This window comes from Lethenteron reissneri, chromosome 36 (genome assembly GCF_015708825.2).
Source record: "Lethenteron reissneri isolate LAM-NWPU_2019-01 chromosome 36, ASM1570882v1, whole genome shotgun sequence".
Classification (NCBI taxonomy): Eukaryota; Metazoa; Chordata; class Hyperoartia; order Petromyzontiformes; family Petromyzontidae; genus Lethenteron; species Lethenteron reissneri.
The window spans coordinates 1287911-1307043 of NC_083814.1; the positions used below are offsets into that span (position 1 = coordinate 1287911).

Consider the following 19133-nt stretch of genomic DNA (forward strand, 5'->3'; position numbering starts at 1 on the left):
CAGTGGGCCTTACCTGGTAAAATAAAAAATAGTTTCGTTTAACAGTTTAGTTCAGCTCTGCAAGGGATCCCAATGGACACCTCTCATGACACTGCCAGCACAATTTGGTTAAGCTTCATGTTGCAGTATATCATTCGACGGTATGTACGTATGTTGAACTTATTTTGCACCGTACGTAGCCAACCGTGTTTATTGGAGATGTCTGTGCTGCACGCGGCTGCCTGTATTCAGCACTGTGTTGGAGGCGACGGTTGGCGGTTCAGGCACACTTGTGGGGCTCCCTCCCTACCCGTGGGCATCTCCTGGCTTGCCAAGATACGAAAACAGTACAGGAGGTGGATGAATTTACAATTTGCACGGGGATTCTGCACTCATTGGTTCCTCTCATGTGTATGTGTATATATGCTCGTTAATTGCATTGGCCAAACATGACAATATAGAACCACATAGATTGGCCAATTGTTGGCACTGGTCCTGACAGCCTTCTTACCAACTAACAATAGCTATCTATTGTAATATTTTGACTACATTAACCCCCCTCTGGTCTTCGCACCTGATAGGCTCATAGTGATAACGACATCACCTTTACCCCCCTCTGTTTGGGACCAAGAGAGGAGGCATTCTCCAAAATCTGTCTGTCGCCTGATGATGCTGGTTGTTATAATTACCGGCGAAACATCACGGTACTCGAATTGTAAATTTTGTGGGTTTACTCTCCAACACACCGATGTGCTGTACTCGTGTAGAGGAGTGAAATACGCAGTGCGCACAGTTAACCGAGGGCAACTGAGGGCAAACAGGTGCGCGTGTGCAACATTAGGTTTGCACGGACAAACCGCCAGTTGTTAAGGGGCGAAGCAGGTGCAAACGGGGTCGACCGGTTGTGCACGTTGAGACCGGAGGTGTTGCCAGGGAGACGGGAGATAAGGGTTGATTGATGGGCCAACAGGCGCCAGCCTGGCGAGAGCTTAAAGAGACACACGAGAGGTCTCAGATAATTAGCAGAGGGATATAAGGGTGAGTGAGTGAGTGGAGAGGGAGTTGTTGCTGAGGACGAAGAGTGAAGACATCTCGCCGCTGCCGCTCCAGCCATCAATGGGACCTCAACCCTCACGCCGTCACCGGGCGGGTGTTGGCTGATCCCCCCACCCGGGACAGATGGGTGAGCGGGTCTGAGGGAGCATAGGTGAATGCAGCAGTGTAGATGTAGAGTTGCTGTGTACAAAGACGCTGTGTGCGGAGACGCTGTGTGCGGAGACGTTGTGTGCGAGGATGCTGTGTGCGGAGACGCTGAGAGCAGAGCTGCTGAGTGCAGGATAAGTGAGGTGAAAGGTAGATAAGAGTGGGGAGAAGTTAAACATAAGTGACCGTAAAGAGAGTTATAGGAGTGCCTACAACTGGTGCAAGAATAGGTGAATAAATTGTAAGCAGGTGACTTGTTACAACGTGTTGGTGTGAGTAATTTTTGAAGACACTACACTAGTAACGAATTGGCACGTTTTGTTAACATGACAAACCTTACTAATTGGCCGTATCGGGTGGTGACGGGTTGAACGACACATTTATATCTTGCTGTCTTTGTCTCCTGTCTGCGAGTGAACGGGAACTGTGCAGCGCGTTATACGCTCTGAATGCTCGTCACATCCCCTGATGGTGGCCTCTGTGGGCCTCGTGGCCTTACCGTGATGTCATATTGATGACGCTGTCCGTGCGGCCGCGCATTGGGATCATTGAGTAGCACCACGCTCGATTGTGGTAAATGTTTGCTGCTTGCCGACGCGTATCCCCTACGCAGAACGTCTGGAACGCTGTGAAGCGGAGGGGAAGGGGAAGCTGTAAATAGTCAAATTCCACAGTCGCCCTTGCAATCGTCACCTGCCCTTTCGCCTCCCGTCATCTTCGTAGATCACCGTGTGGCCCTTCACACGGGCGCGTAGCAGCCGGGATTTCGAGAACCTGGGGTCCGTTACGCATCCGGACACAGGTGGCTTAGCGGCGCAGAGCGAGCGGCTCGCAGTAGCAAGGTTTGAGAGTTCAAATCCTGCTTGAGGCAGGGTTGACTCAACCCATCGTCCCTTTGTGTGGAAGTCAGATGCGCTTCTGCAGCCGTCTGGAACGCTCTTCCTTCCAATATTAGGAAGCCACTGGAGCTGTGCACTTTTAAATTGTCTATATTGAAAACTCGTTTCTTTAGAACTGTTTTTTGTCTTTAGTTTGTTGTCTTTCCCCCGCACCTCCGATTAGCATGGTTGGCTACGTACAGTGCGAAAGAAGTTCACCATACATACATTACCATAACGTCCAACTTACCATAATGACAACATGCATGCATAGAACAATGGTTGTCTTATGGTTAGACTCGCCGCCACCATAAGAATGTAATATTTCCGCCACTGACTCAGGGCTGTAATCAGGAGGTACGCACCACCTCGGTGGTTATTTGAGCAGGAAATCAGTCTGACTTTGCAGTCGTAGATTCTCTGAGTCGTGACTTTAAGCTGCTAGCAAAATCGGGATATATATTTGGGAAAAGTTAACAGAGTGTTAAATACAAAAACAGTTCCATTACCATGAGCCGTGGTCTATCCACGAGGCGCCACAGTGGCGAGATGTTAACTACCTCGACTGGTTTTCCAAAAAAGCTGCAGTATGTACACAACTGAGCCGCCCGAGTCTAGAACATTACTCCTGTCTTATCATCCCTGCCGACATCAAAAATCAACATTTCATACGGGACCCTACCGTCGAACCTCCCGGTTTCAACCATCCATGCCGCAATGGTCGACCATCGACCGAATCAGGATTGGTCAGTGTGGCCGATGCGGGTCACCGATGCCACAAATGGCGCCATCAAAGATTCGGAGGCCTGCGAGTGGAGTGGCCACGAATCCCAAACCGTCGACCGCGTCGTGAACACTCCGCTGCTGCTACTGCTGTTTTTGCTCCTTTTAAAGGAGTGAATGGACGAGATCCACTCTTGCTTCTAAACAGACAATTGGGTGGATAACAAAATCAAAAATTGTATCTTTATTCTGCTGCTATTAATCCATACGAAAAAATAAGAGGAGCGTTCCTGCACTGGCTCCCAGTGGAATTCAGGATGCCATTTTAGGTCTTGCTACTAACCTACAAGGCTGTGAATGGTCTGGAACCTGCCTACCTCAACACCCTGAATATATCCCTACATCCTTTCCCACAAGTTGTGCTCCATAGAAGGTGGATTGCACTGTGTAGCAATATTTTTTTGGTTCTTGGGGAGTAAGTGTTATTTCCTAATTACTTATGCCTCAAAAGTACAGAAAATGGCTATTATTCCCCACAAACTTTGCTTTTGTGACCAAGACAGTGATATTTTGAAATGTACCTATTTTCCAGAACATTCCAGATAGATTCAGTGCTGAGTAAACTTGGAGTAACTTGAATAACATTCTAGAACTTTCCAGTTTAGTTCCAGTTGTCTAAGTGGATACATATTTGCATTTTTCTGAGATGGCATCAAGAGGCTGCAAGCATCCAGCACACACATTTTGCTATGTCTGCGGCCATTGTATCAAGACAAGAACGAAAAAGTACTCTGTGGAAGTATCTGCTAAGATGTGTGAGGCCTACAAGGCATATTTCGGCATGCCTGTTGGGGATCAAGACAAACCATGGGCACCTCATTTCACCTGCGAGCAATTAAAAAACAACTCTGGAAGGTAAGATGGAATTTTATGTTATAAAATTTGTTTAAAAAATGTAATTGTAAAAGTTTTAACGTTTAAATGTTTTACAATTTTTTATGTTATTTAAAAAATATATCATATCAAAAATGTTGCGAGAATCTCTTACACATTAGTCATGGGTGAAATAAATGTATTTTTGTAGGATGGTACAGAGGAGAAAAAAGAGCCATGAAGTTCGCTATCCCAAGAATTTGGCGGGAACCCACTGACCACTCAAGCAACTGCTACTTCTGCATGGTGGACCCTTCCAAACGTCGGACTGGCAAGAATGCACCTGCTATCACGTATCCGGACCTTCCTTCATCCATCGTCCGGTGCCACACTGCCATGAGCTCCATGTACCCACTCCTCCAGAGAGAGAGCAGCATTCTTTAGAAGAGAGCAGCAATTCAGAGAGCGAGGAAGACGTTGTAGATCCAGATGACAATTTCATAGGTTTAGCTGAGGAGAGAAACCCATACTACCCCAACCAAAAAGACCTCAACGGCTTGATCAGAGATCTTGGTCTCACTAAGTCCAATGCCGTGCTTTTCACATCTCGGCTCAAGCAGTGGAACTTGTAGGATGAAAGAGTGCAAGTCGCAGATCAGAGGAAGCATAACCAACCTTTTTGCAGCTTCTTCACCTGTCAAGATGGGCTCTGCTTCTGCAACAATGTGACCAGTCTGTTCGAGGCAATCGGAATCGGGCCTTATGAAGCAATTTGTCAGAGCTGTAGACAAGGAGTCGGCAGCCTTCAAGTACCTTCAAGACTTATTCCCTAAGCTGTCTGAGGCAAAGGTCAAAGCCGGTGTCTTCGTCGGGCCACAGATAAAGAAGATCATGGAGTGCAATTAATTATAGATTTGAAGTTTTCGTGACTGCAAGGATCCATATTCTTTGGTTTTTTCGGTAAAGTCACGTAGGTTAAAAAAGGAAAACAAATAAATTAAATCACGACGTTTCGGAGGCAACACAAGCTTCCGTCTTCAGTTGGAACCGTCACAGCAAAATTACTGTATCAAGTAATTTTGTATCAAGTGTAATTTTGCTGTGACGGTTTCACCTAAAGATGGAAGCTTGTGTTGCCTCCGAAACGTTGTGATTTAATTTATTTGTTTTCTTTTTAAACCTACGTGACTTTACCGAAAAAACCAAAGAGTATGCAATTAATACCCCAAGAAGCTCACTAGTAAGGAGAAAGTGGTTTGGAGTAGCTGTGTCGCAGTGGTTCGTGGCTTCTTAGGCAATCACAAGGTCGAAAACTATGTGGAGCTGGTTGAGACTCTGGTGAAGAACTGCGGCACAAAGAGCTGTAGGATGTCCCTCAAAGTCCATATCTTTGCTCATCTTGATAAAAACAAGTAGAACATGGGAGCGTACTCGGAGGAACAAGGCGAGTGCTTCCACCAGGATATACTGGACTTTGAACGCCACTACCAAGGACAGTATAACGAGAACATGATGGTAGACTACATTTGGGGGCTGATTCGTGAAAGTGATTTACTGTATAATCGTAAATCTCGAAAAACTACTTATAAATCTTTTGTAGTTATTTTTGTATTACTTTAGGATAAATACATGTTAATTTTGATTCATATGTTGTTTTTTCTGACTTTATTTGAACGAAAAGATAGAAATTCGCACGTTTACTCATTGAAAATAGGTACATTTCAAAATATCACTGTCCTGGTCACAAAAGCAAAGTTTGTGGGGAATAATAGCCATTTTCTCTCCTCTTTAGGCATAAGCAATTACGAAATAACACTTACTACCCAGGAACAAAAATTGTGTTACATCGTGTTACTTGCCATCCCAGTTTCCACGAGGCATATTACACTCACGAGGGGACCGTGGTGCTTTTCGATGCTACGCACCAAGGCTGTGGAATGCTCTTTCCATCCACATCAGAAACTATAACTCCGTCGATTGTTTGAAATAAATAAATAAATGTTTTTTATTCCATGCCTTTTGTTTGTGATTGATTCGATTTCATGTATATCGTGAAAATGTAGCCAGTTTTTATAACAGTAGCTTACCTGCTGTCGCCCTCTGCGCTGAAAAGGCTGCGATGCGGGGTTGACGGCAGCCTCGCCCTGGCCGTTGAGCCCGGATCTCCTTGCAGCTCGGGGCAGTGGTGGTGTGGCGGCGGTGGTGGTGTGGCGGAGGTGGTGGTGTGGCGGCGGTGGTGGTGCGCGCGGTGTTACGACTGCAGCTGGCTGCTTGTGACGGCGGGCGCCGGTTTTGTCCACAAACCGCGTGATGCGGTTTGTGGATGAAGACAACAAGATCAGGTGTTTCCATAAACACTGAGCAGATGTAAACCATCAACAGTGCCGACCACCACGGCGATCTCCAGTTGACGAGACTTCGATACAGCCCCTTCATTCGACCATACTTCACCACGCTGGGCAGCATGGTTCATTTTAACACGTAGGCTTTCGCGACCAATATTATTCATAATATAGGTGTTTGGGTCAGATCGCGTTATTTATAAACGTGTCGTAGCCCTCCACCACCCGACACGGCCAAATAGTAAAAAATGTGTCACGTTTTTCAAAGGACAAAATAATTCGTGCACATAGACTCCACTCATTCTAGTCATGGTTCAGTGAAGCAAAGCCCCGCAGCCGCCTATGACAATGTGGTATGCACGATGGGCGCCCATCAAAGCACCACTGTCCAGGCTAAGGGTCGCCAATTGTCCACTGCATACCAAACTCGGAATTTGTTTCTGAGTGAGCACCAGGTGCTATTATCAACGCCGTGCCATTTACTGCTATAAAATGCGACACAACACCGCGACCAGATCTCAGTACAAATTCATTCCTGCCACACGAATACCCAGATGCCAATTCCCCGATTTTTCCGGATTAAACCCGGCAGTAGCAACGCGCATGTAGGCTCCAACTATCTTAGCGTAGCTTCTAACGTCTGGTGAAATTGGGCACATTGGTCATAGGCCAGGCGACGATGATGATGACGACAACAGGGCAACACCATCATAATCGTTGAGTGAGAAATATTCCTGAAATACATTTTCCACATCGTTATCAACCGTGGTCTATCCACTGCTGGATGAAGGCGTCCCCATGTGATCACACGCCCCGTAACGCTATGATACCAGAATTCCTCTTTCTCGTGCACATAGACTCCACTCCTTCTAGTCAGGGAATCAACCCACACTCATCTCAATGTTGTCTAAAGAAAAACAAATCCCCTCGCTTGCTCTGGTTAGGGGCCGTCCATAAATGACGTCACGCGATTTTGGCCGATTTTTGACCCCCCTCCCCCCCTCGTAACACGGCGTCACAAAAAGTCAGACCCCCCTCAAATATGACGTCACAAAGCTCTGCCTCCCCCAAACCATATTTCCATTTTGAAAATAAAACATGCTTCAAATCGCTTTAAACTATTGTCATTGTAGTGCGTATTTAATGTGGCGCTGCACTCTGATGTTGTAGGAGAAAACACGTATTAAAAAGGAGCCGTTGGAAAGCTGAAATTTAGCATAAAATTAACTTGAAAATATTCAACGTCTAACTAAAACTGCAGATGTTCAGAATATTATATTGAAATTATCTTATAATTATATATATTAAAAGTAATTCTAGCTATAACAAAAATACTTGAAACTTTGTAGTAGAACGAAGCAAAATGGAGAGTACAATTATAACAATCACATATTCATTCCACAGAATGAAAAGCCCTGGTAGAATCATTAGAATCAAAATGTTTAATAACAATCATTCAAAAATTTTACAACATTTATGCTTCTCCATTCTCCCATGGAGAAGCAAAATGCTCCTTCATGGAATAAATGAAAGGTGACCTTAGTAAATTAAAATAATCAAATAGTTATAAATGAAAGTTATTCAAAATTTGTGTTGTTTTCACAATTCTATTGCTTATATTTATTTAAGGTTGCGCATTTTGATGTAACGTCACATTTTTTAAACCCCCCTCCCCCTCTCGTCACACATCGTCACAAATATCTGACCCCCCTACCCCCCTGGGTATGTGACGTCATTTATGGACGGCCCCTTAATGCTGACACAAGCACATCCGCAAGACTGGGAAACTGCATAGAGCTCATGCACACTTCTAAACATAAAATAAATAAAAGTCTAGTAATTAATTTGTATAGTATCGTTCATGTAAATTGCATCTCACAATAGCTGGCGTACACAAGTTGAACTGAAAGGCTGCCAGGCGATGAGCCGGAGCTAACAATTGCTCTGCAGTTCTCTATTTATTAAGATGTTTTCAGCTAATTAGCGAGTGGCTATACACGTGGAAGGAAACCGGAGCACCTGGAAAAAAACCCACGCATGCGAGGGTGCAACACTCTATCCCCGTACAGAAGTGACAGATGATATCAGTCCACACTTTGCTGTACTGCATTCTGCTGGCAATCCAGGGTATGGCACCTCAATGCCCGTGGGAAGGAAATAAATTGTGTGATTTGTGAGGCGACCACGGTGGCGGGATGTTAACTACCTCGCCTGGTATAGAGGAAGTCGTGGGTTCGATCCGGACCCTGACGCCTGTATATTTGGAGTTTGCATCTTCTCCCCTTAGTTTTTTCCCTCCACATTTAAAATCAACATGCGCTTAGAGTATTTGGCTCCTATAAATTTCCACACGACGATAAGCCACTTCGTTGAGTTATCATCTGTGTCCAGGTCGCTTTTGAAGAATAGCTGTATAGCTCAGTGAGCCTTACCTGTTAAAATTAAAATTATTCAATAATTAAATAGTTTTGAATTTGCCCGATCCACCAAACGTCACCTCCACGGTGCTGGATTATAGGCCACGTGCAGAGCCACCACCGCAGGCGTGCTCGACCGTGAGAGAACTTGGGTTGCCAGATCCAAAACGTAAGAGACAACATCTGCTGACGTGCATGTTGGGGTTCTGCTGCATCTCCTGTGGTGGTTGTGGATTTTCTATACCCTGCCGTTGGAACCTCTCGGCGTGTTGCATTGGGGCTCGTGTTTTGGTTGTCATAAAAAAAAACATTTAATAAAAAAAATCGCATTCCCCTACCCGAAAACGTATGGGGTGTATAATATACGTGTTGCTTTAGCATAACTCTGCATATGATTTCCACACTCGTCTTTTGATTCTGTTTCTGGGCTTGGGAAGGAAGGATGCTTTGTGCCAAATCACGATTCCGTTCTTTCTCGCTTCTGGCCCCCTTTAAACTGGAATAAGTTGCCCCTACACGTCAAACAATAATCCTCACGGTCTATTGATCGTTCTTCCCTTAAAACACACTCACTGATTTTTCTGTCTTACTCAAGCTCCCTCACCCCCCTTCCCCATCGCTAACTCCATCCCTCTTGCCAATCTCCCCACCCATTCATCATCCTCACTCATCATTAACTGTTCATTGTCACTTTCATCTAAGTTCGTTTCACTCATGCACGACTGTCCTCATCAACTCATCTCATCACACTTCTGCTGTAAAAATAGTTAATTATTTTCTCAGCGCCTTAGTCAAGGCGCATTGTGAATTAAGATGATGTCAGATGGACGACGGCGATGATGGACTTGAAGCCAAAAGAGCGCGTACGTCCAAAGAAGTAGACCACCAGAGAGATGCAGGAGATGGTTTATTTTACCAGGAAAGGCTCACCGAGCTACATAGCTATTTTTCAGAAGCGACCTGATCACAATTGCGAGCTCAGTGAAGTGGCGTATTGCATAGAGATGTATCGCAGCCAAATACTCTATACCAGGGGTCCTCAAACTTTTTAAACAGGGGGCCAGTTCACTGTCCCTCAGACCATTGGAGGGCCGGATTATAGTTTAAAAAACTATGAACAAATTCCTATGCACACTGCATATATCTTATTTTGAAGTGAAGAAATAAAACGGGAACAAATACAATATTTAAAATGAAGAACAAGTAAAGTTAAATCAACAAACTTGCCAGTATTTCAATGGGAAATATGGGCCTGCTTTTGGCTAATGAGATGGTCAATGTCCGGTTCCATATTTGTCACTGCTAGTCGTAACAAGTGATGCAAGTGTGCATCCGTTAGTCTAGATCTGGTTGGAGATTTCAAATGTTCCATTCTGGAAAAAGTCTGTTCACAGACATAAGTGCTGCCAAAGATGGTTGCAATTTTGAGTGCATGGTTCCTGAGATTAGGATATGTCTCAGAGGGGAGAGATGCATAGAAATTATGAAGGCTGCTTGACTTGAATGCGTCTTTCAGAGAGTCACAATTCTGCAGTTCAGCCAGTTCCATTTGGTAAATTGTATCCACATTTTCAATGTCAATAGAAAATGGGTTACGGAAAAGCTGTATGTCCTGTTCATGGAGATGAAGCTCTTTAAATCTAAATTGGAACTCCTTTTGCATTTTTTCCAGTGAATCCACACATGTTTTGTTTGGGAATTGCAACCAATGGTTTTTCCGCTAACAGATTTTGAGTTGTGGGGAGATGGCAGAAGTTTTCCTCCTTAACTTGTTTGATGAGGAGGCCTAATTTTACTTCAAATTCTTTGACATGTGATTGCATATCACAGAGGAGCTTCCCCTTTCCTTGAAGTTGCACATTGAAACTGTTGAGTAGCTCTGTTACATCTGTCAGAAAGGCAAGGTGCCATTTCCATTCTGCATCATTGAGCTCTGGTACTTCTTTGTTTTTTGAAAGCAGAAAAGCTGTAATCTGTGGAAGTAAGTCATAGAAACGTTTCAAAACTCTCCCTCGACTCAGCCAACGGACTTCTGTGTGGTACAGAACATCTTCATAGTCAACATTTAGTTCAGACAGAAATTCCTGAAATTGTCTGTGGTTTAGTGCATGAGCTCTAATGAAGTTAACACAAGATACCACAATTTTCATAACAGAGTTCCACTTCAGTGATTTACTACACAGTGCTTGTTGGTGGATGAGGCAGTGTATGGCTATTGGATGAGAATGGTTATGTTTGTCCATCTCTTGGTTAATGCGAGCAATTACTCCTTTCTTAGACCCCACCATGCTAGGAGCACCATCAGTTGTCACACTGGCTAGTTTAGCCCAATTCAGCTCCAAACCATTCACAGTTTGGCAAACCTTTTCATAGATATCCTCTCCTGTAGTTGTTCCTTTGATGCTTTGCAGTGCAGCAAGCTCTTCTGTGACTTCGAAATAGTCATTCATCCCACGAATAAAAATTAGAAGTTGTGCAGAATCACGAACATCATTGTTTTCGTCGAGTGCCAAGGAAAAATAGGAAAGTTTTTTTGTGGAGTTTTGCAAATGCTGATGCTAATTGTCTCCCATTTCTTCAATCCTCCGTGTAATTGTAGGTCCTGAAAGACTCACTGTACTAAATAAATCGGCCTTCTTTGGACACATCTCTTTGGCAACAAAAAGAAGGCATTCTTTAACAAATTCTTCCTCCACGAATGGTCTGCCAGTGCACGCTATTAGCTTGGCAACTTGAAAACTTGCTCGCAGTGATGAAATATTTAGCTGCTTCTGCTTCACAAAAGTATTTTGCTGAGTTGTTAATATATTTTTCAGTTTTAATATTTTATCTTTTCTCACTTCTCCGACCAAACAATCATATTTATCTTTATGTTGAGTTTCATAGTGTCGACGTAAATTATATTATTTGAACACAGACACTATATTCTGGCATATCAGACACACAGCTCTTTCTTTGTACTGCATGAAAAAGTAATCATAAGTCCACTGTTCTTTGAATATCCTACACTCCGAGTCAATTTTTCTCTTTCTTGACATCAGTTTCCTAGGGAGTCAAAATTGCTATTAGTAAAATACCAATATATATACAGCGCTACAAAAACAATATACCAGCAATAACTTTGCCCACACAGAGACATACAGACTGCACTGCCCATCAATGCAGTCTGATTGGGGGAACTCCGCTTTTACCCCAGGCTCACACTGGTGCGGGTGCCATTAAAAAGTTAATTACACCTGCAGTTTTGTTCACAGATCGTAGTACATCCCCAGCACACAGGAATATCACTGGGAGTGGAGCCGAGGGGAAAGTGAGGGAGCTGAGGGAGGGAGAGCCAGTCAAGCGCAGCCAGGGGACGGCTGGCAGCCTTAGGCCTGGGGGGCAAGTCCAGTCAATTGGCCCATTGAACCATTCACCAGCGCAGCCCAATGAGTGCCCACCGCCGCAGCTCAATCAGTGCCCACCGCCGCAGCTCAATCAGTACTCACCAGCGCAGCCAAATCAGTGCTCGCCACCGCAGCCCAATCAGTGCCCACCACCGCAGCCCAATGAGTGCTCACCAGCGCAGCCCAATTAGTGCTCACCAGCGCAGCCCAATTAGTGCTCACAAGCGCAGCCCAATTAGTGACCATGGGCCGGATAAATGTCCTCGGTGGGCCGCATGTGGCCCGCGGGCCGTAGTTTGAGGACCCCTGCTCTATACGCATGTTGACTCTAAATGCATGATTCTAAATGTGGAGGGAAAAACCGGAGGGCCCGGAGAAAAATCCACGCGACCACGGGTACAACATGCAAACTCTAAATATACAGCAGGCATCAGGGTCGGGATCAAACACACGAGCTCCTGCATACCAGGCGAGGTAGTTAACATCTAGCCACTGTGGCACCCCACGTGCATGAATGAGGTGGATTAGAAGGATGAGGGCCTGGGGAGGGCTTCATTCGACATAGTGACGATGATGGTGATGTAATTAATAACCAAGTACCTAATAGCATTGTGATGTCGCTTGTATTAATGAAGCAAAACAATGTCAGTCCAGCCAATTCCCTGGGTAAGCTGAAAGTCATTTTAGGAAAGTAATTTTAGTATTTCGATTTAAAGCTTTCGTGACTGCAGGGATTCATCTTCTTGTTTCTTTCGGTAAAGTCACGTAGAAGGGAAGTAATAAAATAATAAAAATAAAACATAATAAAACAATTCTCACGACGTTTCGGCTACAACGCAAGCAGCCGTCTTCAGGTGAAGAATGAGACACTACCAAACTAGGAGCTTATATATAAGCTGCATTGGGGGTTGAAGAGCGCCTTAACAAAAAGAATGTGCATGTGAAGAGGGATTTAGCATATTCATGGAAAATGCGTAGGCGTTGGGCGGGGGGGTGTCAAAGTCATATTATGCCCATGCATTATGCAGGATCAGCAGCAACCAAGGGGGGTGCAGGGATTAGCAGTAACAAAGGAAAGGAATGTTAATGATATGTAGCTGCAGTTACTCAACAACCACGTAGAAAACTAAAGTATAAACTACATAAAAAACTAAAGTATAAACTGCATCGCACCATCAGTATACTTACTATACTCTATAATAAGCTGAGTTACTAACAGCAAGTAATACATTACAATTTTACCTCGTAAAAATTCTATAATATGCTTCCATCTAAACCTTATTCTCTTACATCACACGAGCATATACCGTACTATATACTGCCATAGATAAACCCAACATTAAATTATATACTGTATTGCTGTAAACCAACCTATATCTTATACATTTAATATCACACTATGTATTATTCTACACACCCTAATGTGTATCGAAATGGTTTATTACGTCCTTCCAATGATTGCTGAGCCAGAATCCATCTTCTCGGTTAAAGTTGTCTCTGTGTTTGTATATGTGGATCGCCTCATGAACGAATCTCTCATGATAGCCAGATGGCTTGCAGAGAACCTCTGTCTTGGAGAAGTCAATATCATGTGAGCCCACTGAGTTGTAACAGTGATCTGCCACGGCTGAGGTGTTAGTCCTACCGTGTTTCAGGTCAGCTTTATGTTCACGGATGCGGTCCGAGACATGTCGTTTGGTTTCCCCAATGTAACTGCTACCACAGAGGCAACTTAGTTTGTAGACGCCAGGGTACTGTATGTCTGGAACCACATCTTTTACAGACGGTACCAGATCACGGATTTTATGTACTGTGTTGAATCGGACCTGGATCTTGTGTTTAATCAGGATTTTGGAGATCTTTTTTGTGACCCCAGCAATGTAGGGTAAGGTGATGGTCTTGAAAGGCTCCTCAACAGGATCCTTCTTGATGGTTGGAGTGATGGCTTTGCGGATTGTATAGTCGGAGTAACCATTTGCCTTAAGAGCTTGGCGTACGTGTTTGAGTTCACTGGAAATGTGTTCATGGTCGGAGATGCATTGGGCTCTATGATATAGAGTCTTGATGAGGGAATTCTTCTGAGATGGATGGTGGTGGGAATCCGGTTTTAGATAAGCATCCGTGTGGGTGGCTTTCCTGTAGACAGAGTGGCTCATTGAACCATCAGGTCTCCTTTTGATTAGGACATCCAAAAAGGGTAGCTTGCCATCATTTTCGACTTCCATGGTGAATCTGATGGCTGGGTGTATGGAATTGATGTGGTCGAGAAATTGGTCTAGAGCAGGCCGGCCATGTGGCCAGATGACAAAAGTGTCGTCTACGTACCTCTTCCATAAGGTCGGGCGTAGAGTGGCAGTCTGGATGGCGTCCGTCTCAAATTTCTCCATGAAGATGTTGGCTACAACCGGAGATAGGGGGGAGCCCATTGGGGTGCCCTCAATTTGCTTGTAGAAGGTTCCATTCCAGGTGAAGTATGTATTGGTTAAGCAGTGTCTCACCAGGGGGGGTACCCCAGCATTCAGTCCTTGATGAACCAAGTCTTCAATGATTGCGATGGTGTCAGGCACAGGTACCTTGGTGAACAAGGAAACCACATCAAAACTGACAAGCAGGTCGTCTGGGGACAGGGCAATCCCCTTGATTGTCGATACCAGGTCAGTAGAGTTTAGTACTGCAGAGGTGGTTTTTCCAGTGAAAGGCCGTAGGATTTCGGACAAAAAACGAGCCAGTTTGTAAGTGGGGGAGTTGATAGTAGAGACAATGGGACGAAGAGGTGTATCTTCTTTATGTATCTTTGGCAAGCCGTACAATCTTGGTGGTCTGGCTGCAGAAGGTTTCAACGAGAACTGTTTGGTCTGATCAATTAATGCGGTTGAAGCAGAAATGATGTTGTTGGTTTTGGAGACGAGGCTGTTGGTGGGGTCTCTTTTTATTTTTGTATAGCTGCCATCGTTTAGTAGTTCTTGAATTTTGTTGTTGTATTCTATTTTGTCCATGATGACAGTGGCATTGCCTTTGTCGGCTGAGAGGATGACAATGTCATCCCTCTTTTTTAATTGAGCTAATTCAAAACGCTCCTCTTTGCTGATGTTGCTAGCTGGCATCTTAGCGTTTTTGAGGGTTACAGAGATTTCGGATCTTGCTACGTCTGCAGCGATGTGACTCAAGCCCTTGAGAGCTACATCTACTCGAGCAATTATATCATTAACTGGTATGTGTCTAGGTGTGACTGCAAAGTTTAGTCCTTTAGCTAAAACGGATTTCAAACCTTCAGAAATAGGACTGTTACTGCGATTAATTACGACTTTGTTAATATCTAGCTTTTCAATGTGTGGGTCCGGTTTCTTGTTTGAGAGGCGATTGAATTTGGAAATCAAGTTGTCCTTACATTTAGTCGACATAGCGGCAGCTGAAGAGGCAGTCATTTTTTCCACATGTTCCCAATCCGATGTGGACATTGTTACACTCAAAGATAAGTGTGATTTGTAGAGTGTCTTGTCTAACTGATCTAGTTCGGTGCGCGTAAGTCTGATTTTCTCTGAGATAAGAGCTAAGCTAGTTCTAGACAGAATTCGTTTCGCATTAGAAGAAGTTACAGCAGCAGATGTTAGTGTAAATGCGTTTGGTATTACCTTAGAGTCGCGGCATCTCTTCAGAAAGGTGAGAGACTCGATTAGCTGAGCCTTCTTATCCCGGAGCTTGTTGAAGGATCTCAAAGTTATGTGGAAACCCTCCCCGTAGAGGCGGTTAAATTTCGATTTAAAGCTTTCGTGACTGCAGGGATTCATCTTCTTGTTTCTTTCGGTAAAGTCACGTAGAAGGGAAGTAATAAAATAATAAAAATAAAACATAATAAAACAATTCTCACGACGTTTCGGCTACAACGCAAGCAGCCGTCTTCAGGTGAAGAATGAGACACTACCAAACTAGGAGCTTATATATAAGCTGCATTGGGGGTTGAAGAGCGCCTTAACAAAAAGAATGTGCATGTGAAGAGGGATTTAGCATATTCATGGAAAATGCGTAGGCGTTGGGCGGGGGGGTGTCAAAGTCATATTATGCCCATGCATTATGCAGGATCAGCAGCAACCAAGGGGGGTGCAGGGATTAGCAGTAACAAAGGAAAGGAATGTTAATGATATGTAGCTGCAGTTACTCAACAACCACGTAGAAAACTAAAGTATAAACTACATAAAAAACTAAAGTATAAACTGCATCGCACCATCAGTATACTTACTATACTCTATAATAAGCTGAGTTACTAACAGCAAGTAATACATTACAATTTTACCTCGTAAAAATTCTATAATATGCTTCCATCTAAACCTTATTCTCTTACATCACACGAGCATATACCGTACTATATACTGCCATAGATAAACCCAACATTAAATTATATACTGTATTGCTGTAAACCAACCTATATCTTATACATTTAATATCACACTATGTATTATTCTACACACCCTAATGTGTATCGAAATGGTTTATTACGTCCTTCCAATGATTGCTGAGCCAGAATCCATCTTCTCGGTTAAAGTTGTCTCTGTGTTTGTATATGTGGATCGCCTCATGAACGAATCTCTCATGATAGCCAGATGGCTTGCAGAGAACCTCTGTCTTGGAGAAGTCAATATCATGTGAGCCCACTGAGTTGTAACAGTGATCTGCCACGGCTGAGGTGTTAGTCCTACCGTGCGTAAATATATAAATGTGTCTTTAAAACCCGCCACCACCCGACACAGCCAACTAGTAAGGGTTGTCACGTAAACAGAACGTACCAATTCGTCACAAGTACAGCACACCGGTGTGTTGGAGAGCCAAGCCCCAAAATTTACAAACTGAGTACAACGTTTCGCCAGTAATTACAACTAGCTTCATCAGGCGACAGCCAGATTTCTGGAGGAGTCTTACTGTTTCGTTCCTTATATAGAGGCGTAGAGGCAACATACATTATGCATGTGCATTATGCGAGCTCTTTGAACTTGTCCTTCCTGTCTATTGTGTTTATTAAAATAGCCCTACCAACGGTAATCGCTATTGAAGTACGCTGCTCTTTGTAGGCATGCATTTAAAAATGTATTATTTGATTATTCGCTTCCACGCAGCACTAAGACGATTTCGATAGATTCTATAATTAGTCTTGGCCAGTCGTAGCTAGTTTTGCACAAAACTTCAACATTATCAAAATCAATTGAGTGTCCATGTTGGCACGCGTGTTTTGCTACTGCCGACAGTTGCATTTGGGATAATTTAATATTTCGCTGATGTTCTTTTAGTCTCGTGCTGATCAATCGTCCTGTTTGCCCAACATAACATTTACCACACGTGCAGTTAATCCTGTACACACCTTCTGTTGATGGCTTCGGTCATACATCTTTTGTACCAGATATTAAATTCTGTATTTTTAGTACCGTGCCAAATCTGACTAGGATGTTTTATTTTTCCAAACATCTGGCTAGTTTATTAGTTACTCCCACAATGTACGGTATTTGATCATTTTTATTACCTGGGCAGTTTCAATGCTCGTGTTGTTTGATTTGGTTTGGTATTCAATGCCCCGTTGATGTGTGCATCATTGTCACCGTTCATTTGCAGCGCTTCTTTAACATGTTGAATTTCACTTCTTAGACTGTCACCATCTAACACCTTCTTAGCTCGATGAATGAGCGTCTTGATAAGAGCAGATTTCTGTGCGGGGTGATGGTGTGATTCTCCATTCAGATAGGCGTCAGTATGCGTTTTCTTACGGTATTTTACCATTTCTACCCCGTCTGAGCAGAATATCCAGAAATGGCAGAGTTCTGTCAGCTTCCACTTCCATGGTGAACTGGATGGATGGGTTTTGCAAGTTGAGATGATTTAGAAATGCGTTCAATTTATCTTTGCTGAATAGCCAGATCACCAATGTGTCATCCACATATCTAAACCAAGCAGATGGTTTTAGCGTGCTTGAAGATATTGCTTTTGTTTCTAAATCTTTCATGTACAAATGCGCTATCACAGGAGACAAAGGAGAGCCCATTTCTTCTCCTTTTGTTTATAGAAGTCACCTTGCCACAAGAAGTAGGTGTTCTTTAGACAGTGTTCAGCTCTGTGTGTCTATGTTGTGTGTCTCTCTGCGTGTCTCTGTGTTGTCTCTCTCTGCTTGTGTGTCTGTGTGTATCTCCGTGTCTGTGTTTTGTCTCTCTCACAAATTTAGTTCTACCTGATGACGACTACTTGTGTTGCAATCGAAACGTCGTATTCTATTATTTAATTTATTTTCTTTCCACGCGACTTTACCTAAGAACCAAAGAGTGTTCAGCTCGTCTTGGGATATCTTTGGCTAAACGTTACCAGTGTCGAGTAATTTAATTGACTCATTGACCGGAACCCTCGTGAACAGAAAGGTCATATAAAAAATTACGAGAATATCATTAGGATTAAGCTTAATATCTTTAATTATACTTACGAGATGTTCAGAGTTTTTGATGAACGAGATCCTACCGATGTAGGGTTGTATATGTTTCGTTACGTATTGTGCAAATTTGTACGTGGCAGAGCCTGTGGGGGCCGATGTCCACCTCCCCGCTCTCTGTGAGCGGGCGGGGCGCGACGTCCACCCCCTCCACTCCCCCCTCCTCCTCTTCGGCCGCCTCTCGCCGCGCCCCCGCCGAACGGGCGATAGGCCCCCCTCGCGCCAGCGCCCTCTCTGAGGGACATCGCTACCCGGCTGGCTCACCACCGCCCGGGGTTATCTCCCCCACGCACACGTACCCCACCACTAATACAGAGGTGGCTGCGTGCACGCGCGCGCCCCTGCAGGCGCTCGTTGCACACAAAGGCTAGCGCTAAAAATAGCAGTATGTATAGGGCTTAGCCCCTCCCCGTGGCTAAGTCCTAATCCGCTTGCATACCAATGCTAATGCTAAAAAAAGGGACGGCGGCGGTAGGACTCTGTGTGCCGTTAAGGCTATCTTTACTATGTAAACACGCTGTGTAAACGTGCTCGAGTGCCAGCGAGCGGGTGTATCGCACCCCGCCCCCCTCCCCAATTACTCACGCGGCGCTGCAGACGCGTGAGTAAATTTTCCACACACACGTGCGTATAAACCTGCGCATCCACCGGCGGCCGTATATATCGTAATATACGCGCGCCTCACACACCAACGCCGACACTCTGCAGCCCCGCGCTCGCTCTCTCACGCACACCGTCTCCCTACACCGTCGCTCCACACAAAAATCACAGACACCACGCCGAGGCTCTACCCACACAAACAGTAATCACACTACACAGATTTTCTGAACTAAAGTTTTTTAACGGCGAAAATACCCGCTACCTGGAGGGAG

At 44.3% G+C, this 19133-nt stretch overlaps 1 protein-coding gene across 3 annotated transcripts in view; it reads right to left on the minus strand.

Moving 5' to 3' along the window:
* Positions 1-5903, minus strand: part of LOC133351028 (transient receptor potential cation channel subfamily V member 6-like) — a 49023-nt gene extending 43120 nt beyond the window's left edge. For all 3 annotated transcript variants that reach the window (XM_061565911.1, XM_061565910.1, XM_061565912.1), the window contains exons 1-2: positions 5744-5903; positions 1682-1808 (exon numbers count right to left, since the gene is read on the minus strand). In XM_061565911.1, coding sequence (XP_061421895.1) covers positions 1682-1731 — 50 coding nt within the window. In that variant the 5' untranslated portion in view covers positions 1732-1808; positions 5744-5903. The remainder of the gene's footprint in view (positions 1-1681; positions 1809-5743) is intronic.
* Between the last annotated feature and the right edge of the window lie 13230 nt (positions 5904-19133).